The sequence below is a fragment of the Macrobrachium nipponense genome, chromosome 15, assembly GCF_015104395.2.
Source record: "Macrobrachium nipponense isolate FS-2020 chromosome 15, ASM1510439v2, whole genome shotgun sequence".
In the NCBI taxonomy this organism is placed as follows: domain Eukaryota; kingdom Metazoa; phylum Arthropoda; class Malacostraca; order Decapoda; family Palaemonidae; genus Macrobrachium; species Macrobrachium nipponense.
In genome coordinates, this window is record NC_087208.1 from 44,769,966 (window position 1) to 44,793,783 (window position 23,818).

At 34.7% G+C, this 23,818-nt stretch overlaps 4 protein-coding genes and 1 pseudogene across 5 annotated transcripts in view; 3 read left to right on the forward strand and 2 right to left on the reverse strand.

Annotated features, from left to right (window-relative positions):
- The first annotated feature begins 491 nt into the window (after positions 1 to 491).
- On the forward strand, positions 492 to 1,398 carry LOC135194865 (pro-resilin-like). The gene is made up of 3 exons (XM_064221054.1): positions 492 to 584; positions 709 to 765; positions 893 to 1,398. The coding sequence occupies exons 1-3, from the start codon at positions 573 to 575 to the stop codon at positions 1,163 to 1,165; spliced, it is 342 nt and encodes a 113-aa protein (XP_064077124.1). The 5' UTR covers positions 492 to 572; the 3' UTR covers positions 1,166 to 1,398.
- A 2,475-nt stretch (positions 1,399 to 3,873) lies between these two features.
- On the forward strand, positions 3,874 to 5,017 carry LOC135194861 (pro-resilin-like). Its single transcript, XM_064221048.1, has 3 exons — positions 3,874 to 3,973; positions 4,087 to 4,143; positions 4,628 to 5,017. Exons 1-3 carry the CDS (start codon positions 3,962 to 3,964, stop codon positions 4,910 to 4,912), a joined length of 354 nt encoding a protein of 117 aa, XP_064077118.1. The 5' UTR covers positions 3,874 to 3,961; the 3' UTR covers positions 4,913 to 5,017.
- A 6,762-nt stretch (positions 5,018 to 11,779) lies between these two features.
- On the reverse strand, positions 11,780 to 12,926 carry LOC135194858 (pro-resilin-like; annotated as a pseudogene).
- Positions 12,927 to 19,205: 6,279 nt separating this feature from the next.
- On the forward strand, positions 19,206 to 20,545 carry LOC135194871 (pro-resilin-like). Its single transcript, XM_064221062.1, has 3 exons — positions 19,206 to 19,241; positions 19,730 to 19,807; positions 20,114 to 20,545. Exons 1-3 carry the CDS (start codon positions 19,230 to 19,232, stop codon positions 20,453 to 20,455), a joined length of 432 nt encoding a protein of 143 aa, XP_064077132.1. The 5' UTR covers positions 19,206 to 19,229; the 3' UTR covers positions 20,456 to 20,545.
- A 2,845-nt stretch (positions 20,546 to 23,390) lies between these two features.
- Positions 23,391 to 23,818, reverse strand: part of LOC135194869 (pro-resilin-like) — a 1,660-nt gene continuing 1,232 nt past the window's right edge. For both annotated transcript variants that reach the window (XM_064221060.1, XM_064221059.1), the window contains one exon: positions 23,391 to 23,799. In XM_064221060.1, the coding sequence (XP_064077130.1) occupies positions 23,458 to 23,799 (342 nt within the window). In that variant the 3' untranslated portion in view covers positions 23,391 to 23,457. The remainder of the gene's footprint in view (positions 23,800 to 23,818) is intronic.

Here is a 23,818-nt window from a genome sequence, read left to right on the forward strand (position 1 = left end):
TCTGCCTTAAAATGTGAATATGTCCAGTAAAATCACAGGTATCTGTGTGACTGGTCATATGTATGAACTGGCATGCCCATGTTTGAACTTCCAGACGCACAAACATAATTAATGGGATTTGGTAACGCTCCTAGATGCGGCCTTGTTACCTGCAGTATGTAAGAGGAAAAGGAGAGAGAGGAGAGGAGAGAGATGAGTGAGATGAGGACGAGGAGAGGGAGAGGGAGGAGGAGATGAGAGAGGAGCTGAGTGAAGGTCGGGGTGAGATGAGAGAGAGAGGAGCAGGAGGAGATGGGGGTGGCGGAATCGGATGATGGACGAACTGTCGAGAGCAAGCGATGGAGCCGGGAGGGACGAGAGGAGAGGCGAGAAGAGGAGAGCGAGAAGTGAGAGCTTGGAGAGGATAGAGAGAGAGAGAGAGAGAGAGAGAGAGAGAGAGAGAGAGATGGGGTGGGGGCGAGTGGGGTCACTTTTCAAAGGTAACGACCGCGCCTACCTGGCGATAGTTGGTATATAAGAGGCATCATTCGCAGGACAAGTCACAGAGTTTCTAAGACGCTCGGGCAAACAAGATGCATTCTAAGGTACCTTGTCTTTATAAGTTCGTTTGTATCGTGCAAATAGTCTAAATAACACTTTATTTTGTTGGGTAATATAGAATAGGTATTCGGTTGAATATTTGATTAAATAATTGTTAAATTGTTTCAGGTCGTTCTCGTAGTTCTGGGCATGGCTGCCCTTGCCACAGTCTACGCTGCCCCTGGAGTGAGTATCCTTTCTCTTCTACTATTTTTGACACATTTTGAAAGTGAAAGGACATCCCAAGCTACCTTCCTTTAACCCTCTATCCTTTATAAAGTCCTAATCATAGGATTACTTTCTCTAATTACAGACATCCTCAGAGGAATCCTTCGAATCCAGCGAGGCCAAGTACAACTTCAACTGGGCCGTGAGAGACGAGTCCTCCGAGAACGACTTCGGACACCAGGAAGCCCGCGACGGAGACGACACCCAGGGATCCTACTACGTCCACCTCCCCGACGGCCGCCTCCAGAAGGTGTCCTACCACGTCGATGGTGATGACGGTTACGTGGCCGAAGTATCCTACGAAGGAGAGGCTCGCTTCCCCGACTCAGCCTCTTACGAGTCCAACGAATCTAAATAAGATGGGACCCTGTGATCCCCTTGCGGAACCTCCTGAACTTTCAATGCTAAACTATTTACGAAGAATGTTTATAAATAAGATTGGGACCCTGGAATCCCTGGAAACGTATCGAAATCCGACTCTAGGCTCCGACGATTTCAGAGACTTTCTCTGTTTGTGATATCTGGTCATTCTGAATTATTTATCAGTTATATTTATTCCCTTCAGTGTAAATAAATGTATTTGACTTAAAACTTATTTTAATCTTCCTTCTCGCTATTTTAAAGTGTTAATAGCTTAGCCCAGCTCCAAAATAATTGCTAATTATTTTTCATTGGTTAATGATTCTGGAAAGAACTCAATAGATATAAATAGGATCCTTCATAGGACGGAAAAGAGTCCTTATATTAATCCCATCTGGTGTAACTAAGATATGAAGTGATTTTTAAAAACATGGAAGCAAAATTTTGTCTAAAAAGAGAAATAAATAACTAAGTAAGTAAGTAAGTAAGTAAGTAAGTAAGTAAGTAAGTAAATAAATAGATAGATAAATAAATAAATAATTAAATAAATAAATAAATAAATGGGGAATGATGGTATAAATTCATGCTAAAAATGGGAAAATCATAAAGAAAAGGACGATAAATAAATAAAAAATAAATAAATAAATAAATAAATTGGGTAACAAAAATATGAATTTATGCTAAAAAACAAAGAAACAAATTGTTAAAGAAAAAGACAAATAAATAAATATATAAATAGATAAATAAATAAACAAATGTACAGATCTTTATGAGATGGCAGAATGTTTCACTTGAGCATCTATGAAGTATACTGTTAAAAGCCTTTAAGTAGCGTCTAATCCTTGCAATGTCCATAAAACAAGATAGATAAAAATAAAACGGCAAAGAAACATGAATACCACATAATATACATTACTTCGGTCATGGTAGAACTGTTGCTCCTTATCTCACGTTAAAAGTGCGTAGTTTGTTATATGCATTTATAATAAAATATATAAATTTTTAATAATATTAACAGTAACAGAGGAAACAACACTTTAGTCATAGTCATTTACTTTCAGTAGTTCAGTTGCAAAAAAAACCAGTTCAGCGGTCTAATTAATTACAACTGATTTAAGTTTGGTTGACAGAAAGATTCTGATATGGGATAAAGTACACTTAACGTAATTTTACACAATTTATATATATATATATATATATATATATATATATATATATATATATATAGTATATATATATATGTATATATGTAGTATAAATATATATAGATATATGTATATAAACATGATAAAATTACACATTCTTCTCCCGCCCTTGTTCTGAACCCCCCTCATCATACTATCTATCAAAATATATAGCAAACACCTTTCTTTTTATCTCTGCTAAAACTGAAAATACCTTTCATCATACAACATTCTAGTCTTACTTGACAAACAAACAAAAAAGTTCAACACAATACATCCATAGTACATTCGACATCACATAGCTTACAAATCAAATTATTCTCAAACTATTTATACAAAATGTTTTCAGAATCAGTTGTAGATTCACAATTGACTCCCTTGTCTATATAATTACTGAAACTTACTATGTCCTGCTCAGTCAGTATACTACCAGACTTCTTCTCAAATAAAATAAACAGAGATGGTATGATTAGTTAACAATCGTCTAGTTTATCTCTCTTGTTGTAAAAATGGGCAGTTTTCCTCAAACAGATTCTACCCTAAGTAGCGATTGTGATACACTATTCAGTAGGATCTAGCTTATATTATTATTAACACCAAGGGACTTTCTGGTCAATAACTTTGAAATTCTCTGTAGCTACGTTAAATCCTTCTTTTTGTATATGTTTTCTCTTAGTTACTTTTCTGCCTTGCCTTTCAACAAATGTTTAAAACATTTCAAAGGGATATGACTGATTATGTCTTTGACTACGTCCCTCCAGTTCCATCTCTTTTCAGATAATCATTTGTTCATTTACTTTCTTGCGCTTATTCATTTCCCTCCCATAACTCTTTCCCTCCCTTATTTTCTTGCTTACTTTCACCCAAAGTATTTCAGTACCATTCCCCTTCCTCTCAAGATACACTTGGTCAAATTCCGAACCTTTGGACTTGTATATTTATACATTTTCACAAGTTTTATGGACTCCTTGGCAAAGCAAAAGCTACCACATCCTTTTTCGTAAGTAGTTCAACCTCATTAGTTGTGTAAACCATGTGCAATTTCACAACCGTGGATTATTAGTTCAGTTTTGTTAGCAAAGTCACATCAGCTAATGACACTAAACGTATTTAACATTCTTAAGCAATAAAGTTGCAAAATTAAAGAATTTTCCAATAGGAGTTTTATCTAGAAACTACTATCATTAGAGAGCGTCTCTGATTTGCTTCGCTCCGCAGTTAACACGAATATGATCTGAAAATCATTAAACCCTTTGCATCACTCCTCAGATAAACACGAATATGATTTGAAAATCATTAAACCCAAAACTGAGGATAAAAACAACTCTAGATCTGCCCTTTCGAGTCAGTTACATCCCATAATTAATGATGCTTCTCTCGACATCTTTTGATACCCCAGACCTACATACGAGCGAGAGTACAAGTGATCTAAGAGGTATGTGGTTTGGCAAAAGCATTTTGAAATGTCCTGGAGAAACGCGGATTGGAAAAAAATATAAATCAGATCTTGGAAAGGTGGTGACCTACTGCACCTAGCAACTGAGTATGATATATATAGAGCAGCGTTCCAGGACAAGGCACAGAGTGACTGATTCATTCGAACGATCAACATGTATTCCAAGGTAGATTTGGGAGCATAGATTCTGGAGGAATATTTATTGTGAATTTGCTGTAAATTATATAACTCTTTCTTCGTATAAATATTTGTAATAATCGTAAATAACTTTCATTTCAGGTACTTCTTCTCGCCCTTGCTTTGGCAACCATTGCTACAGCTTATGCTGCCCCAGGGGTAAGTAAAAAAAGTATTTTTTTAAACAATAATGAAATATTCCGGGCAACATGCATTCTTAAAAATTGACTCTGTAGTAAAATATATAGTTTTAGGGACAGTGAACAATTCAAAATTACTTTATATTACCTATGAAAAGTTTCTCTAACAGTGAGAAATTACTCTACAGTTAAATATCAAAAGTTTGTTAACTCAATGTACCCAAAACTTTTAATATTTGAGTGTAAAGTAACTTTTCATTGTTTAGTGCACCCTAAAGTTTTCATATTAAACTATATAATAATTTTTCATGGTCCAGTGGCGTACCCAAAATCTTTATATTGAACTATGGACTAATATTTTATTGTTTAGTGTGCCTAAAACTTTATAGTCAAATATAAAAGTTATGAGTACACTACGAACCTTAACAAACAAAATATTTTAGAAGTTTGTCAACAAATGATATTAAAACTTAAATACCTTGAATCATTTCTCACACCTCCAGGGATCCTCGGAGGAGAGGTCCTTCGAATCCTTCGAGTCCGGCGAGGCCAAGTACGACTTCAACTGGGCCGTGAGAGATGAGTCCTCCGAGAACGACTTCGGTCACCAGGAGGCCCGTGACGGAGACAACACCCAGGGATCCTACTACGTCCGCCTTCCCGACGGCCGCCTCCAGACCGTAAAGTACTTCGTCGAAGGAGACTCCGGATACGTGGCTGAGGTCAACTACGACGGAGAGGCTCGATTCCCTGACTCAGCATCTTACGAGTCTAACGAGTCTAAGTAAACATACTGGAGTATTACCTTAAAAATGACTTGTTTATTTAAACCGTGACATTATTTAATTCTATTTGGAGTGATGTAAATAAATTGATTAAAAATTGCAAATATACCTTGTTATTCATTTGTAATACTTTGAACCTTCTTCTCAGATTTACTTGAGGCATGATAATCTGCAATTTATCACTTACTTTTCTTCCTTGTATTCTAAAAAAGATATCGGTAGGATTCGTTGGATACTGAAATTTTATCTAGTAATTTCGTGACTATTACGAGGCAAAGGGAAAGTTACTTACTCTAAACAGGCAGGTCTTTTTCGAATTAAAAAAAAGGAAAATATTATGCATTATATATATATATATATATAATATATATATATATATATATATATATATATATATATATTATATATATATATTATCGCATATATATATATATATATATATATTATATATATATATGTAAATGCATATATATAATAATATTATATATATAATTAATGCATATAATAATATATATAATATATATATATATATATATATAGTATATATATATAGACATCAGCAGTACCAATTAAGTCATTTCGAATTAGAGCAACTCATCAAAATGATTTACCAGTGACCTCTCTCTCTCTCTCTCTCTCTCTCTCTCTCTCTCTCTCTCTCTCTCTCTCTCTCCATCGACTTCTAATTCTTATTATTTTTTTGTAGATACTTGACAACAAAAGGAAAAGTAAAATTTAATATCGTGTCCAATAACTTTATCTTCTCGAAGGCTTCTAACATTTTCACAAGAGCAGCATTTTTTGAGTAAATCACTTACACGTAACTTATATGATTCCCTATTACAGAAGAATGCATTCTTTTCAGGGCATATAATAGTGTACTTCTTTCATAAATATACTTTTTATTAGGACAAAGCCTGAATTTAAAATATTTCTGTTGATAAAATAAAAAAAATAGAAAGAAACCTTCAACTATTTTCTTGCCATGCAACGTCTATTATTAGCTCGACAAATTACGTTCAAGGGACTGTTAGATGTTTACACTCCTTGGACACAGTGCAGTCAGAATAGCCAACCTACCCGGCTTAAGAAGCAGAAAAACCACAGTCATTTTACCTCCTGAGGTCTATTTACCAAGCTAAAAGAATTATATGAGTAATGTATAACATTTGTACTTTTCATCTGTCCTTAGAACCTCTTTACACTTCCCTATAATAACACGTTATTGCGTAGTCATGTTGGCAGTTCTGGGTGTGTACGTGGCAGCCGGTGGCGCTATGGTGGGCAAATGGATTTTTGGTGTAGGTGAAACCGATCGTCACTTACGATTAAAATCTCCTCATTGACATTATATTTTGCTGAAGCGTTTACAATTAACGAAACCTTATTCTAATACAATAACTACCGTAGTTATTCAAGTTAATTTCAGTCTTTAGTTTCCGAGATAATGAGAATTATAATAAATATCTGAGACCCTTCTTCCCCCACATAGTAAAATGCTGTCGTCCATCCAATAGATGGCGTCAGCTCCTCTTTTTTGAGCAAAAATACATCGAATTTCCTTCCTGGGTATATAAGTTCAATAATTACTTATTTTCTTCTAGTTTTAATAACGTTTTATGAGCTACTGATGATGAATGATATCTGTAATGTATTTGTCCATTCAAGAATTAGAGCGTAAATAATTTGATACGAGATTGATATGATACAGTCGAATTTCAAGTTTACATTAATTAACCATTCTATTTCATGCAGAGATAATCATTCTGTTAATAACTGATTATTTACATAAATATTGACATATATAGCATGATAATTCAGTTCAATATCCTATACATCTGGTCAGTCACCTGAAATCTCTTGATAAACTGAATATTGATATTTCCTAGACCAGTTAATGTAATTTTCAAATTTACCACACATTTCATTTCCTACAGAGATTATTATTCTGTTAATAACTGATTATTTCATATATTTAGCATGATGGTTCAATCTGATATCCTATACATTTGCTGGGTCGCCTGCAGTCTCTTGATAAACTGAGTATTTAATGTATTTCCAAGACTAGCTATTGAAATGTTTATATTTATCGGTCATTTTTTGAAATGTTTATATTTATCAGTCATTATTTCTTTTTACCATTAATAATATATTTTAAGAAGCACCACAATATTAGTGAAGTAATGATTCCCTTTACAAAACCAGGCGAATGTATGTGCCAAATCGTCCTTTTTTTTCGTAAAAGTGTGGAATATTTGTTCAAATTTTTTACCAGCTCTGATCTGAGAAAGTTGTATGTTTACTAATAAATATGTTTTAGAAGGATCACACTATTATTTAGATGGTGATTACCTTTCACAATCTGGTGAACTTGGATACCGAATCGTCCCTTTTGTGTCAAAATGGCGAATATGCATTTTTGAAAAAAAAATATTTTGAGTTATTTGCATAGTCGGTGAATTCGTCGATGACCTACTATTTCAGCTAAGTATGAAGTGTCTCTCCTTCACCATGCATCCTACATGGTGAGAGACACAGGATTTTAATGTGTATATATAGATATATTCGACACTACCCAAAAATGGACTAAATATACTTGCATGAGTAGCATCTTGACATAAATCTGTACGATTGTGACATATGAACACATACATTTGAATGATACTCACACATTACATGTTATTGGAATGGATGGTCAAGAAAGCTTAAGAGAAAAACCGACTCTTCAATCTTCTTTATTTTTGCTTTCAGAACTAAGCAAGGTTTAATACCCTTCAGTTTGCAAGGAGTTTTACTCTGGCTACAACTCTCTCTCTCTCTCTCTCTCTCTCTCTCTCTCTCTCTCTCTCTCTCTCTCTCTTTGCTGTTGACGTCTCCTGAATTCATGTGTATCGATTTTATTCATAATTCCCTCATGTTTATTTATCTATCACCTCTCTCTCTCTCTCTCTCTCTCTCTCTCTCTCTCTCTCTCTCTCTCTCTCTTTTCAGGCTGATTTCGTGACTCCGTTCATAAGGATTTTCAGCAGAAGATTTAAAAGAGAGAGAGAGAGAGAGAGAGAGAGAGAGAGAGAGAGAGATTTATGGTTATTAAAACTTGAGAGAGAGAGAGAGAGAGAGATGAGAGAGAGAGAGAGAGAGAGAGAGAAAAGAGGCTCCAACAGATTGCAATACAGGAATATATTCTAATCAGCAAAATGCACTTCCAGGTTGCTCAAACTTTGCGAAGGGTGTAGCGACCGCGCCCTTGCCTCAGGTAAGGTCGTCACCAACGCCAGCATCCAGGTGCCAAGGTCGCCAGCCTTGACCTTCGCACTGAAGAGGACCATTGTGGCGTGCGCGCGTGCGCGCGGCAGGAGGTCACTTGTCAGGGAGGGTGGGCGGGGTATCGAAGAGAAAGATATAGTTGAGAAGAAATATTCTGCTAATCAGGTTTTGGGATCTGTGGCCGTGACATCTATCTGAAAGGAAGGAGAAGAATGTGTTTAATATAGTATATATATATATATATATATATATATATATATATATACTATATATATATAAGTATCTATATTTTACGAATATAAATTTATACATATATATCCATAGATATATATATATATATATATAAGTATCTATATTTTGTTACGGATATAAATTTATACATATATATATATATATATATATATATATATATATATATATATATATATATGTATATATACATACATACATATACATACATATATCTATATGTATATATATAGTATATATATATATATATATATATATATATATATATATATATATATGTATATATATGATATATATACATATATATATATATATATATATATATATATATATATATATATATATATATATATATATATATATATTATTAATAATTTCTTGTATTGACTTCAATAAATATTTGTTTAGACTTCAATAAATTCTTGTATCGACTTCAATAAATTCTTGGATTGACTTCAATAAATTTTTGTAAGACTTCAATGAATTCTTGTATAGACTTCAATAAATTCTTGTAAGACTTCAATAAATTCTTAGAATGATTTCAATAAATTCTTGTATTGACTTCGATAAATATTTGTTTAGACTTCAATAAATTCTTGTATCGACGTCAATAAATGTTTGTAACGATTTCGTACTGAATTAAATAAATTTTTGTATCAACTTCATTAAATTCTTGTAAGACTTCAATAAATTCTTGGATTGACTTCAATAAATTCTTGGATTGACTCCAATAAATTTTTTTATTGACTTCAATATATCCTGTATTGACATTAATATAATTATTGTATTAACTTCAATATTTTCCTGTACTGTTTTCTTACTTTTACAACCTACAACCAAACGCTGGTACAACACCATCTCGTGACCTATCACTTTTATACCCCGTAAGGAAGCAACCCACGGAACACATGATAGCGCCCAAGCACTCACACAAACGCACACATGCAGGCTAGAAAAAGCTGCCACGCCCAAGATATAAGCCACTAATGTAGTCTTCCCCAGATTATTCAGAGGAAAGGAGCGCACAGGTCTCGATTCACCCATAACCACTCAGGTTTATGTTTAGATATTTTGTGTTTGTGGAGGACTACTTTCAGATCTAACATTGTGTGATTTACCTTCTGCTCGCTTTTAGAGGACGAGTGGAGATTTTTCTGGCCTTTTGGTGTATTATTAAGTTTTTTTCTTTTCAGAGTGTGGGGAAGGGGGGGGGAGTGGTAGGGGGTATGGTTTTTGGGGAGGGGATGGGGCTTGCTTTGACCGTCAGCAGTGTCAAATCGATCTTCTCTTTCCTGGTTGACTTAAGTAGAGTAACTCATGGAAATGATTTACCAGTGAACTTTCTCTCTCTCTCTCTCTCTCTCTCTCTCTCTCTCTCTCTCTCTGTTTCTGTATGTCTCTGTCTGCCTGTATCTGTCATTTTCTGCCTCTCTCTCTCTCTCTCTCTCTCTCTCTCTCTCTCTCTTTGCATGTGTCTCTCTCTACTTCTCTCTCATTTCTCTTCTCTTTCTCTGTCTCTGTCTGTCTGTTTGTCTGTCTGTCTGTCTGTCTCTCTGTTTCTGTCTGTCTCTGTCTGCCTGTATCTATCATTTTCTGCCTCTCTCTCTCTCTCTCTCTCTCTCTCTCTCTCTCCTCTCTCTCTCTCTCTTTGCATGTGTCTCTCTCTTCTTCTCTCTCACTCTCTTTCTCTCTCTCTCGCTCTTTGTTTCTGTCTGTTCCTGTCTGCCTGTATCTATCATTTTCTGCCCTCTCTCTCTCTCTCTCTCTCTCTCTCTCTCTCTCTCTCTCTCTCTTTGCATGTGTGTCTCTCTACTTTTCTCTCACTATCAATCTCTGCCTCTGTCTCTCTGTCTCTCTCTTTCTGTCTTTTTCTAGCACAGTCATAGCAAACCTCTCGCCTTAGCTCTGCAAGAAGAAGCGCTGAATTGAAAACTGTTGCACTGTCATTGTCAACCGCTAGAAGGCATTTTACTGAATAAGAATAATGACTAGCATTTATCTCCAGTCTCACTGGAATTGAATCGTCTCGTCTTCAGATATAAACAGATAGAACTAAGTGGATTAATTTGGTCTGGGAGAACTGATCCGTGAAAGGGGTAAATGATATATTATTTTAGAAGGCTAATAATTACAGTGATGATGTTTTGGGTAGGAAAAGTAAAGGCCGTTGTTGTTTTTAGCCCCAAAAATGAATAGTATTGCTTAAATTCCTTCGATTCTTCTATACCTCCATTTTGATTTACAGATAGAGATAAATAATATCTTTACTAGAGGGATAATTACAGTGATGATACCGTTGACCAGGAAAAGTAAAGGACATAGTTGTTTTTAGTCCTCAAAATCAATCATATTTTTAGAATCTATTTTAATCTTGTTTACATTTATCTTTGTTTACAGATATTTGTAATGTCTCTTTTTAGAAAGAAAATTGAAATAATGATATTGTTGATCAAGGAAAATAAAGACCAGTTATTTTTGTCACCAAAATTAACCGCATGATTGTGTAACATTTCTCCACATTTTTGTAGTCCGTTTTATTTCTATTCACAGGTATAATGATATTGTTGACTAAGAAAAGTAGACAATGGTTGTTTTTTGTCCCCAAAATGAATAGCATAGGTGTTTCAGTTGCTTTTATTCTTGTTTTTCTTGGATTTTCTTTACAGGGATCCGTAGTTTTTGTTTGAATGATAGTTTTATTCATTACTGGAATGATTTAATCATGCAACGAATCAGTTGCTAAAGTATTGCTGCTCATTTGATATTTTATCCAAATATCTTCGTTACTCAGTTAAGAAATATTATAGACGCTTGATAATTTTGGGAGTTGTATTAGTACGAAAACTTAAACAAGGGCTATGTATGCCTAAAAGTAATTTAATTATGTTAAAAAGTAATACTTCCACTGGAAATGGACTGATAACTATAAAGAAAAATTATAAAAGTTATTCTTGCGTAGTTCTATTATTTAGGAACAAAGATGTTCTGCTTCTAATCGAAAAGTACTATTTATTTTGAATTGATAAAAAGCAGTAGGCCTCAAGTTTTTACAATAGATATTTTTCTAACCTTTGAATTTTTAAAATTTTATGCCTTCAGTAAGTTTTCAATTGTTATTAATCTGCAATATTTTCAATTTCTATTATTTGTTGATTTTGGTGAGTTCTGCTGTGAGGGTTTAACATTCTCTTGTAATAAAATTCTTATCATTACTCTTTGTAAAGTCAAATATGCAGTATTCTTGGATTTAAAGTTTAAATTAAAAAAAAAATGTCAATTTTCTTCTAAGGGATTAATATGGCCTCCATTCCGAACTCAGTTGAGGTGAGTAAAGGTCAAATTAATATAAACAAATTGGTTTACATATTTATTTGCACCAAATCGAAGTCGTGGTGATTCGTTCAATAAATTAATAAATATTGGGACTAGGAGAAGAGTCTACTTGGATTCGTTGGAGTCTGGGGCATAGTAACGAGGCCTTGGTGGAGCGTATCTGGGAGCCTCGAAGGATTCACTGGACCCGGATTCCACGGAATCGGGGAACTGGGCCTCTCCTTCGTAGGATACTTCGGCCACGTAGCCGTCGTCTCCGTCGACGTGTAGGACACCTTTCGGAGGCGCCGCGCGGGGAGCTGGACGTATAGGATCCCTGAGTGTCGTCTCCGTCTCTAGATTCCTGGTGTCCGAATTCATTGCTGGAGGAGTCGTCGCTCACGGCCCAGTTGAAGCTGTACTTGGCTTCGCTGGACTCGAACAATTCCTCGGAGCTGGATGAAGCCTGGAATAGGAATCCTTGTTGAAAAAAGCGACATTCTAACAGGTGATCTTTTGGTATGTCTCAGGATAGTTAATACATCTATATAGATTATTATAGAAAGGCCATAGGCCGAAGAACTAACTAAGGGGCCTCGCTGGACTCAAAAGATTCCCTGGAGCCAGGTGAAGCCTGGAATGTGCATTCCACAATAAAACAATCATCCCAATATATTACTCACTCTTGGGGCGGAATATGAATATCTTTCCCGGCTGTCAGCGGCAGCCATAGCCGCCAGTCCCAGGAAGACGAAGATGACCTGAAATATTGGAAAGAATTCGTCTTTATTAAGAGACTTAATATATTTTTTCATCTAGCAGTCATCAGAGAGAGAGAGAGTGAGAGAGAGAGAGACAGACAGACAGACAGACAGACAGAGAGTTTGCCATCATAAACTCATTCACAGCAAAACGTTATCTTTGAGTTCATATTGAGAGAGAGAGAGAGAGAGAGAGAGAGAGAGAGAGAGAGAGAGAGTTTACCATCATAAACTACATTCACTTCAAAACGTTATCTTTGAGTTCATATTGAGAGAGAGAGAGAGAGAGAGAGACTACATAAACAAGAGGTTGTCTTTGAGTTGATATTGAGAGAGAGAGAGAGAGAGAGAGAGAGAGAGAGAGAGAGAGAGAGACTCCATGAAATGTTACCTTAGCGTTCATATTGATGTGTGTTTGAGACTCCTTAACTCTGAATCAGTCTGCCAAGCTGACCGCTATATATACCCAGTACCGTCAGGTGGGCGTGGCCAGGTCAGTGGAATCCATACCCACATTCTTTTTTAATTCTTTTTTCTGGTGAAATGCATTCATTACCATAAACATTTTTACCCCTTTACGCATGTTTATCCATTTTTTATTTTTCCTTTTGGAAATTATGCTGAATGTTACTGATTATTGCTTTTAAAGGGTTTTGCGTATGAAAATATAATTCCAGATATTAGGAACGTATTCTTAATATAATGAATTCACCAACACAGTAATTATACACATGCATTTCATACACGTTTGTGAATTCACCAGCTACTCTGCATACGCGTTTCATATGCGCATGCATTGGTACACTTACAAATAAACAGACACACTTGTATAGAAATATATATATATATATATATATATATATATATTTATATATATATATATATATATATATATATATGAATAACTTGATCACGAAGTATATAAAACGTGATGCTATGTATATAAAGGTTTTTTTTTGCCACGAAGGAAAAAATGAAAAAGTGAGATAGCCGAGTACTTTCGGTCCTGTTCGGACCCTTAGTAAAGGGTCCGAAACAGGACCGAAAGTACTCGGCTATCTCGCTTTTTCATTTTTTCCTTCGTGGCAAACAAAAAAAAAAAAACACCTTTATATATATATATATATATATATATATATATATATATATATATATATATATATATATATCTGTGTGTGTGTGCGCATATTTATATATGTTTGAATATACAAATACATACACATGTATATTATAATATATATGTGTTATATAGATATATATATATATATATATATATATATATATATATATATATATATATATATATATACTCGTACATCTAAGGATAAAGTATATATGTTTTACTTCTGCATTTTAATCAGAGTTGATTAAAAAAATTCCGTAATACTGAAACCAGTTAGAAATAGTCCCAATATTTAACTATTCATTAGATCTATTCTGTAACCACCCCCCACTCCTCCACACGCACAGCAACTTACGCAAACACCCAACGTGAACCAGTCCTGCTGGAAAAAAACACAAATAAAAACAAAACTCGGAGTGTGTAAGTATATGAGTTTCCTTACAAGGAATAAGTACGGGAGAGAGAGACTACTTACTTTGACCCAGGTCTTTGGAGCCTCATTAAAATATGGTCACGATGACGTCACGCGCTGGTTCGAAACTCCTGGGTCTCTCAGCCTCGATATTTCTAAGATATCAGTTGGTTTTAGAATTATGAATATTGATGTCAGTCTTTTTTTTGCATGAAAGCATACATTTGCTATTCAATGGTGAGTTTGTCTGTAGGTTTGTATCCGCATAATTTAAAAATTGTCGTCTTCTTAGTACTAAGAAGTCATACATAAATTTTCAAAGTATAAATTGTTAGTAAAAAATGGGTTTGTTTGTATGTCTGTATACACACTGTTTACAATTATTGTCTTGGTATTATAGGCATATCATTTATTTTTTTGTAGCGCTAGCAACCTGTATTTTTCCATTCCTTAGATTTCTATAAATACAATTTAATTTTTGAAATCTCAGTTCATTTTGTATTTCTCTCGTATTTCTCGACTCGGGTGGAAAAGTGTATCAGGTTGTATTCATCAGAAAACAAAATATATAACTTCATTTATGAAATCTCAGATTCCTTTTTTTTTTCTTTTTTTTTGGGGGGGCCTGGGCTGGAAAAGCGTAAAAACGTTTGTCTCGAATCGTCTGTGATCTTAAGAAAAATTAAAATATTCACTAGCAAAAAGGTGCTTCCATCTATGAGCAGATCCAAATACACTGGAATCTGGTTCGTTGTCCACTTATCTGCTGATCATACTAGTTAGCTAGCTACACCCACTGTTTAGCCTCTTACTTCACCTCCATTCCCGCTCCCTTTTTTCAATCTTGCTCGCTGACCTTCCTTAACTGTAACTTCTTATTGGAGCTGTGGGATTTTCTCCCATTTCAACCTTTAGATCCTTGTACTTCATTTTTTTTCACTTTCTGGTTCAACCACTCCAGGTCCTTTTCACTGTCTTAAAGAGCTGAATGGCCGAAAGTGGCCGCCCAGTGCTTGGCTTGACAGCCTAAAAAAAAAAAAAATGGGATAAATAAAAAAATCAGTCTATTTCAGATGATGAGACTGCGTATGTTTTCCTCTTTATTTCTATTTTATTTGTTTCATGTTTGTCGTCATTCTTTAACTAGTGGCTTAGATCTGGAAGACGTTATTTCTTTATTATATCATAAATACCAAAGCAAATGCTGTAGTCGAACATATTATTATTATTATTATTTTTTTTTTTTTTTTTTTTTTTTACTCTATCACAGTCCTCCAATTCGACTGGGTGGTATTTATAGTGTGGGGTTCCGGGTTGCATCCTGCCTCTTAGGAGTCCATCACTTTTCTTACTATGTGCGCCTTTTCTAGGATCACACTCTTCTGCATGAGTCCTGGAGCTACTTCAGCCTCTAGTTTTCCAGATTCCTTTTCAGGGATCTTGGGATCGTTGCCTAGTGTTCCTATGATTATGGGTACAATTTCCACTGGCATATCCCATATCCTTCTTATTTCTATTTTCAGGTGTTGATACTTATCCATTTTTTTCCCTTTCTTTCTCTTCAACTCTGGTGTCCCATGGTATTGCGACATCAATGAGTGATACTTTCTTCTTGATTTTGTCAATCAACGTCACGTCTGGTCTATTTGCACGTATCACCCTATCTGTTCTGATACCATAGTCCCAGAGGATCTTTGCGTGATCGTTTTCTATCACTCCCTCAGGTTGGTGTTCGTACCACTTATTACTGCAAGGTAGTTGGTTTGTTTCTTGCACAGGCTCCAGTGGAGGGCTTTTGCTACTGAATCATGCCTCTTTTTGTACTGGTTCTGTGCAAAGTGCCGGACATTCGCTTGCTATGTGGTTTATGGATCATTATTATTATTATTGTTATTATTATTATTATTATTTTTTTTTTTTTTTTTTTTTTTTTTGCTCTATCACAGTCCTCCAATTCGACTGGGTGGTATTTATAGTGTGGGGTTCCGGGTAGCATCCATGCCTCCTTAGGAGTCCATCACTTTTCTTACTATGTGTGCCGTTCTGGGATCACACTCTTCTGCATGAGTCCTGGAGCTACTTCAGGCCTCTAGTTTTTCTAGATTCCTTTTTCAGGGATCTTGGGATCATGCCTAGTGCTCCTATGATTATGGGTACGATTTCCACTGGCATATCCCACATATCCTTCTTATTTCTATTTTCAGATCTTGATACTTATCCATCCCTCACTTTCACTCTTTCAACTCTGGTGTCCCATGGTATTGCGACATCAATGAGTGATACTTTCTTCTTGACTTTGTCAATCAACGTCACGTCTGGGCTGTTTGCACGTATCTCCCTATCCGTCCTGATACCATAGTCCCAGAGGATCTTTGCCTGATCGTTTTCTATCACTCCTTCAGGTTGGTGCTCGTACCACTTATTTACTGCAAGGTAGCTGATGTTTCTTGCACCCAGGCTCCAGTGGAGGGCTTTTGTTTTGGCCACTGAATCATGCCTCTTTTTGTACTGGTTCTGTGCAAGTGCCGGCATTCCGCTTGCAATGTGGTTTATGGTTTCATTTTTCGTATTGCACTTCCTACATATGGGAGAGATGTTATTTCCGTCTATCGTTCTTTGAACATATCTGGTTCTTAGGGCCTGATCTTGTGCCGCTGTTATCATTCCTTCAGTTTCCTTCTTTAGCTCTCCCCTCTGTAGCCATTGCCATGTGTCATCGCTGGCTAGTTCTTTAGTCTGTCTCATGTATTGTCCGTGCATTGGTTTGTTGTGCCAGTCCTCTGTTCTGTCTGTCATTCTCCTGTCTCTGTATATTTCTGGGTCTTCGTCTACTTTTATTAGTCCTTCTTCCCATGCACTCTTTAGCCACTCGTCTTCATTGGTTTTCAGATATTGCCCCAGTGCTCTGTTCTCGATGTTGACGCAGTCCTCTATACTTAGTAGTCCTCTCCCTCCTTCCTTTCGTGTTATGTATAGTCTGTCCGTATTTGCTCTTGGGTGTTGTGCTTTGTGTATTGTCATATGTTTCCTGGTTTTCTGATCTATGCTGCAGAGTTCTGCCTTCGTCCATTCCACTATTCCTGCGCTGTATCTGATTACTGGCACTGCCCATGTGTTTATGGCTTTTATCATATTTCCGGCGTTGAGTTTTGACTTGAGTATCGCATTGAGTCTCTGCATTTATTTTTCCCGATCGTGTCGTTCATCTCTTGGTGTTTTATTATTATTATTATTATTATTATTATTATTATTATTATTATTATTATTATTCTTATTATTATTATTATTCAGAAGCCGAACCCTACCTAATTGTAACAAGCCCATAGGAGCCACTGACTTAAAATTCAAAATTCCAAATAATATACAATTCATTCGTAAGAAGTAACAGAAGGTAACAGGAAATACAGGAACAAGAGATCAGTTATTTAAGAAAGAACAAATAAAGCAGTGAATCAAGAAATAAATGGGTAAAAATATTATTAAATGACTGACTAACAAGGAAAGACATTCAAGGTCAGTAGTGCATAGCATTTAAGCTTGAACGTTTGAGGTTCGAACTGCGCAACGTCATCAAGGAGACTGTTCAGTACACGAGGAAATTAACACTATAAAACAAAACCATGTTTAGACTCGATCTTCTTTTATAATACCACAATTCCAGAAGGCGATTCCTGCTTTTATTTTCTTTTTTCAAAGAACCCCCAGTTAAAGAGGGAAGTTGGGGGTACCTGCACCCTCTTTCGAAATTAGATAAAAAGGTCATTCTCTCCCCCGCCAAGGTCACTTTATTTCGCCTTGACCTTCAAGGCGAATGGAAAGGAAATGTTGAGTCATTCTTTTGACTATGGTAGGAAGGAAGGAAGGAAGGAAGGAATGAAGTTCATTCAATTGCAATGGGTTAAAGGAATTGAAAGTCTGGCGAGAAAAATATTTTATGAATCTTGATAAATGCCATATTTGATTTGTGTGGGTATACATATACATACATATATATATATATATATATATATATATATATATATATATATATATATCTATATAATATATATCAACATATATATATATATATATATATATATATATGATATATATATATATATATATATATATATATATAGATATATATATATATATATATAGATATATATATGTATATTATATATATATATATATATATATATATATATATACATATATATATATATATATATATATATATATATATGTATATATATATATATATATATATATATATATATATATATATATATATATATATATATATATAATGTATATATATATATTATATATATATATATATATATATATATATATATACATGTATATATATATATATATATATATATATATATATATATATTATATATATATATATATTTATATCGATACGTATTTATATATATGTATATAATCAACTTGAAAAGGTAAAATGTTTTATTAACGAAAAAGACTTCAATCCAAATTTTTTCATGCCAGAAAAAAAACCGACTAAGAAATCAGCCACAAAAAACAAAAATAAAGATAAATAAAAGCAAACATCCATCACAATAAAAAAGAAAAGCACATAATTAAAACTTGATATATATAGTTATATAATATATTATATATATTAAATCATATATATATATATAGATATATATATATACTATATATATATTATATATATGTATATATATATGTATATATATATAGTACATATATATATATATATATATATATATATATATAATATATATATTTATATCGATACGTATTTATATATATATGTATATAATCAACTTGAAAAGGTAAAATGTTTTATTAACGAAAAAGACTTCAATCCAAATTTTTCATGCCAGAAAAAAAAAACCCGACTAAGAAAATCAGCCACAAAAAACAAAAAAAACAAAAAAAAAAAATAAAGATAAATAAAAGCAAACATCCAGCACAATAAAAAAGAAAGGGACATAATTAAAACTTGAACACTGTACTGGGCGTATCGCCGGTCGCTTTACGCCACAGTGGTTACGACTAATAAAACAAATAAAAAAAAAAGAAACTGGCCCTGGGAACTGGACCTGACCTCGCCTGACCCCGCCCCTTTCCTGTGGGGAGGGTGTGCATGCTATGTATTGACAGTGACCCACAAACAGAGCACAGAGTTCTGAGAAGAAGAAGAATCTCAAAGTAAACACGATGCATTCGAAGGTAAGACTCAGTCATGGAGGGAGAGGTGAGATTTTCGTTACTTACAGAATTGAAGGCTTAAGGGCGACTTGCTAATTTCAGAAGGGGAAGAAAGAAATACTTTATTTTTCATCATTTATCTTAAAAATCTTTTGCTGCAAACCCTTGGGGACAGAACCAATCGACTATATAATAAACCCATAAGGGACCCAAAGGGAAATCAGCCTACATGGAGAGAGAGAGAGAGAGAGAGAGAGAGAGAGAGAGAGAGAGAGGTTTAGGAAAAGGTGATAAATAAATAAGAATTAGAAGACAGAAAACAAAAAAAGAAACAAGTGAATTTAAGGAGACGTCAGCAGCAGAAAGCTATAATGAATTTGTTCCCGACTTAAATATTTTTGTGGAGTTATATTAAACCTGTTACCTGCCTAGTGATGCGATCAAAAACAGCTGGGTCAGGTACACGTCTGGTAAATGTCTGAAATGAATATGTCTTTCGTACGTTCCAGGTCATCTTTGTCTTCCTCGGTCTGGCTGCCTTGGCTGCCGCGGACAGCAGGGAAAGATATACCTATTCTGCACCTAGAGTGAGTAGTCTATTGAGTTCATTTGATTTGATTCTATATATTGTTTTAGGCCTATGTCCACTTTAAAATGGTCTTTACTTAACTGAGACATGCAAATGATTACCAATTGATATGTCGCATGAAATCAATAAGGAATCCTATTCCATGCTTCATCTGGCTCCGAGAAATCTTTCGAATCCAGCGAAGCCGTAGTTTTTAGGCCTATGCCCTCTATGTCTTTCTTTTATAGCACATTTACTTACCTGATAATTGCAGAAGATTACCAGTTAAAATGTCACTTGTTATCAATAAGGAATCCTATTCCAGGCTTCATCCAGCTCCGAGGAATCTTTCGAGTCCAGCGAAGCCAAGTATAGCTTTAACTGGGCCGTGAGCGACGACTCCTCCAGCAACGAATTCGGACACCAAGAATCCCGCGACGGAGACGACACTCAGGGATCCTACTACGTCCAGCTCCCCGACGGACGCCTCCAGAAGGTGTCCTACCATGTCGACGGCGACGATGGCTACGTGGCCGAAGTATCCTACGAAGGAGAGGCCCAGTTCCCAGATTCCGTGGAATCCGCATCTGACGAATCCTTCGAGGCTCCCAGATACGCTCCACCAAGGCCTCGTTACTATGCTCCCGACTCCAACGAATCTAAGTAGAGTGGGGTTTAGTCTAGTCTCACCTATTTATGTAATTTATATGACCCAGATGCATTTGACATTTTTAGCAATAAAAGATATATAAAGACATTGTTGGTGTTTTAATTTGCTTATTCTGAATTATTTGAGTTTTCTTAGCTTATGAATGTGACTGTTATATCCTCCTTTAAATGATGATATAGAAATTTTATAAAGATATATATGGATCAGTTTTGATAAATCGCAACTTTTAATTTATGTAATTTATCTAACAAGAATATTCAGAATCTCAGAAGCACAATTTGTTCCAAAAGATTACAAATAATTATTCTGTCCAATTATGATTTTATCATCAACAAAAAATGTCATTAATTGCCATTTTGAGTAAATTTCAAACAAAATTGAATTTTAATCAATAATATATGAACGTTTTTATGCGTCAACTCTCTCTCTCTCTCTCTCTCTCTCTCTCTCTCTCTCTCTCTCTCTCTCTCTCTCTCTTTAAAAAGCTGTTACAACCGTATCGTCAGCAAAAGGAATTCTACTATTTAATTAATATGATTTTTTTCTATAACAGGAAACATTAATAATCGATTGAGCAAACCTAGGTTCAACATTAGCCATTACCTAAGAGGAGAATATGGATATGTGTCTATATTGATGAACAGGTACATACACGTGTACATTTGAATATACATATATAATATTCACAAGAATGTTGTAGAGAATTTTATGTTTAAAAAGTAAACGTACCAGCTAAGTAACCTATCTGCCATTTAGTCAAAGCAATGCACAACGTATATTATTTATAAATACATATTCATACGAGCATAAATATTTACATATATATACATATATATATATTTATACATACATACATATACACAGTATATACACATGTCTGTGTGGGACCACATAGTGGTACATTGTATACTCACAAACAATCATTTTTGTGTAAGTATATACATATATATGTATGCATTTTTTATGTCAGCGTTTATACAGGTGCACGAACTGGGTAAATGTGGTCATTTTTGTGTGAACATAAAGTGTGTTCGTAAACAATACTCAAACTGCATATATTAAAGAAATGAGATGATGATGAGTTAAACAGAATACATGGTAAAAATGTTAATAGAAAAATAAATAAAAGACGCGCCAATTTCTTCATTTACCAAGCAGGTCGCAAGAGAAAGTGAGATCATTGAGACGGTCGCTTCTCAAGAACAATTTTTCGATCTTTGTAAAGTGAGAAAGTTACGAAAAAACTGGAAAAATACTGAATAAAGTTTGAAACTGATTGTTTTGATAAAGAGGCGTATTTAGGTGAAACGGAGAAAGACGGACAGAAAAATGAAAAAAGGGGGAAATAGATACTATAAAAATGAAAAATGTTCGTCTGTCTTGCCACTGGTATCTATACAAAACTGTTTTTTTTATTCATAATTTATGAAAAAAGGGGGAAAATAAATATAAAATATGAAACAAGTTAGTCTGTCTGCCTAAAAGCTGGCATCTATACAAAATTTTCTTTTGCTATTTATAATTTACCTCCAAATCAGAAAATCGACTCATTCTCTAAAAGCCATAAAAGCCACTGTTTACTTATGGTGCCTCATTCTGACTCATTGCCTACCGCAACAGACTCCGTAGGTACGTAGCAATTGTCTAATTAACGACACGCGTGATGAGATGGCTTACGCCCCCACAGATGTTCTCACTGAGCTTCCCTGAGAGAGAGAGAGAGAGATGCAAATGTCACTCTGAGGCACCGCCCTTCGAGCGAGGTTTATAAATGCCTTCCATTCGTCTATACATCCATTTATATTTACAGATAGGGATAAATAATATCTTTATTAGAGGGATAATTACAATGATGATACTGTTGACCAGGAAAAGTAAAGGACATAGTTGTTTTTAGTCCTCAAAATCAATCATATTTTTAGAATCTATTTTAATCTTGTTTACCTTTATTTTTGTTTACAGATATTTGTAATGTCTCTTTTTAGAAAGAAAATTGAAATAATGATATTGTTGATCAAGGAAAATAAAGACCAGTTATTTTTGTCACCAAAATTAACCGCATGATTGTGTAACATTTCTCCACATTTTTGTAGTCCGTTTTATTTCTATTTACAGGTATAATGATATTGTTGACTAAGAAAAGTAGACAGTGGTTGTTTTTTGTCCCCAAAATGAATAGCATAGGTGTTTCAGTTGCTTTTATTCTTGTTTTCTTGGATTTTCTTTACAGGGATCCGTAGTTTTTGTTTGAATGATAGTTTTATTCATTACTGGAATGATTTAATCATGCAACGAATCAGTTGCTAAAGTATTGCTGCTCATTTTGATATTTTATCCAAATATCTTCGTTACTCAGTTAAGAAATATTTATAGACGCTTGATGATTTTGGGAGTTGTATTAGTACGAAAACTTAAACAAGTGCTATGTATGCCTAAAAGTAATTTAATTATGTTAAAAAGTAATACTTCCACTGGAAATGAACTGATAACTATAAAGAAAAATTATAAAAGTTATTCTTGCGTAGTTCTATTATTTAGGAACAAAGATGTTCTGCTTCTAATCGAAAAGTACTATTTATTTTGAATTGATAAAAAGCAGTAGGCCTCAAGTTTTTACAATAGATATTTTTCTAACCTTTGAATTTTTAAAATTTTATGCCTTCAGTAAGTTTTCAATTGTTATTAATCTGCAATATTTTCAATTTCTATTATTTGTTGATTTTGGTGAGTTCTGCTGTGAGGGTTAAACTTTCTCTTGTAATAAAATTCTTATCATTACTCTTTGTAAAGTCAAATATGCAGTATTCTTGGATTTAAAGTTTAAATTAAAAAAAAGTCAATTTTCTTCTAAGGGATTAATATGGCCTCCATTCCGAACTCAGTCGAGGTGAGTAAAGGTCAAATTAATATAAAACAAATTGGTTACATTTATTTGCACCAAATCGAAGTCGTGGTGATTCGTTCAATAAATTAATAAATATTGGGACTAGGAGAAGAGTCTACTTGGATTCGTTGGAGTCTGGGGCATAGTAACGAGGCCTTGGTGGAGCGTATCTGGGAGCCTCGAAGGATTCACTGGACCCGGATTCCACGGAATCGGGGAACTGGGCCTCTCCTTCGTAGGATACTTCGGCCACGTAGCCGTCGTCTCCGTCGACGTGGTAGGACACCTTCTGGAGGCGCCCGTCGGGGAGCTGGACGTAGTAGGATCCCTGAGTGTCGTCTCCGTCTCGAGATTCCTGGTGTCCGAATTCATTGCTGGAGGAGTCGTCGCTCACGGCCCAGTTGAAGCTGTACTTGGCTTCGCTGGACTCGAACGATTCCTCGGAGCTGGATGAAGCCTGAAATAGGATTCCTTGT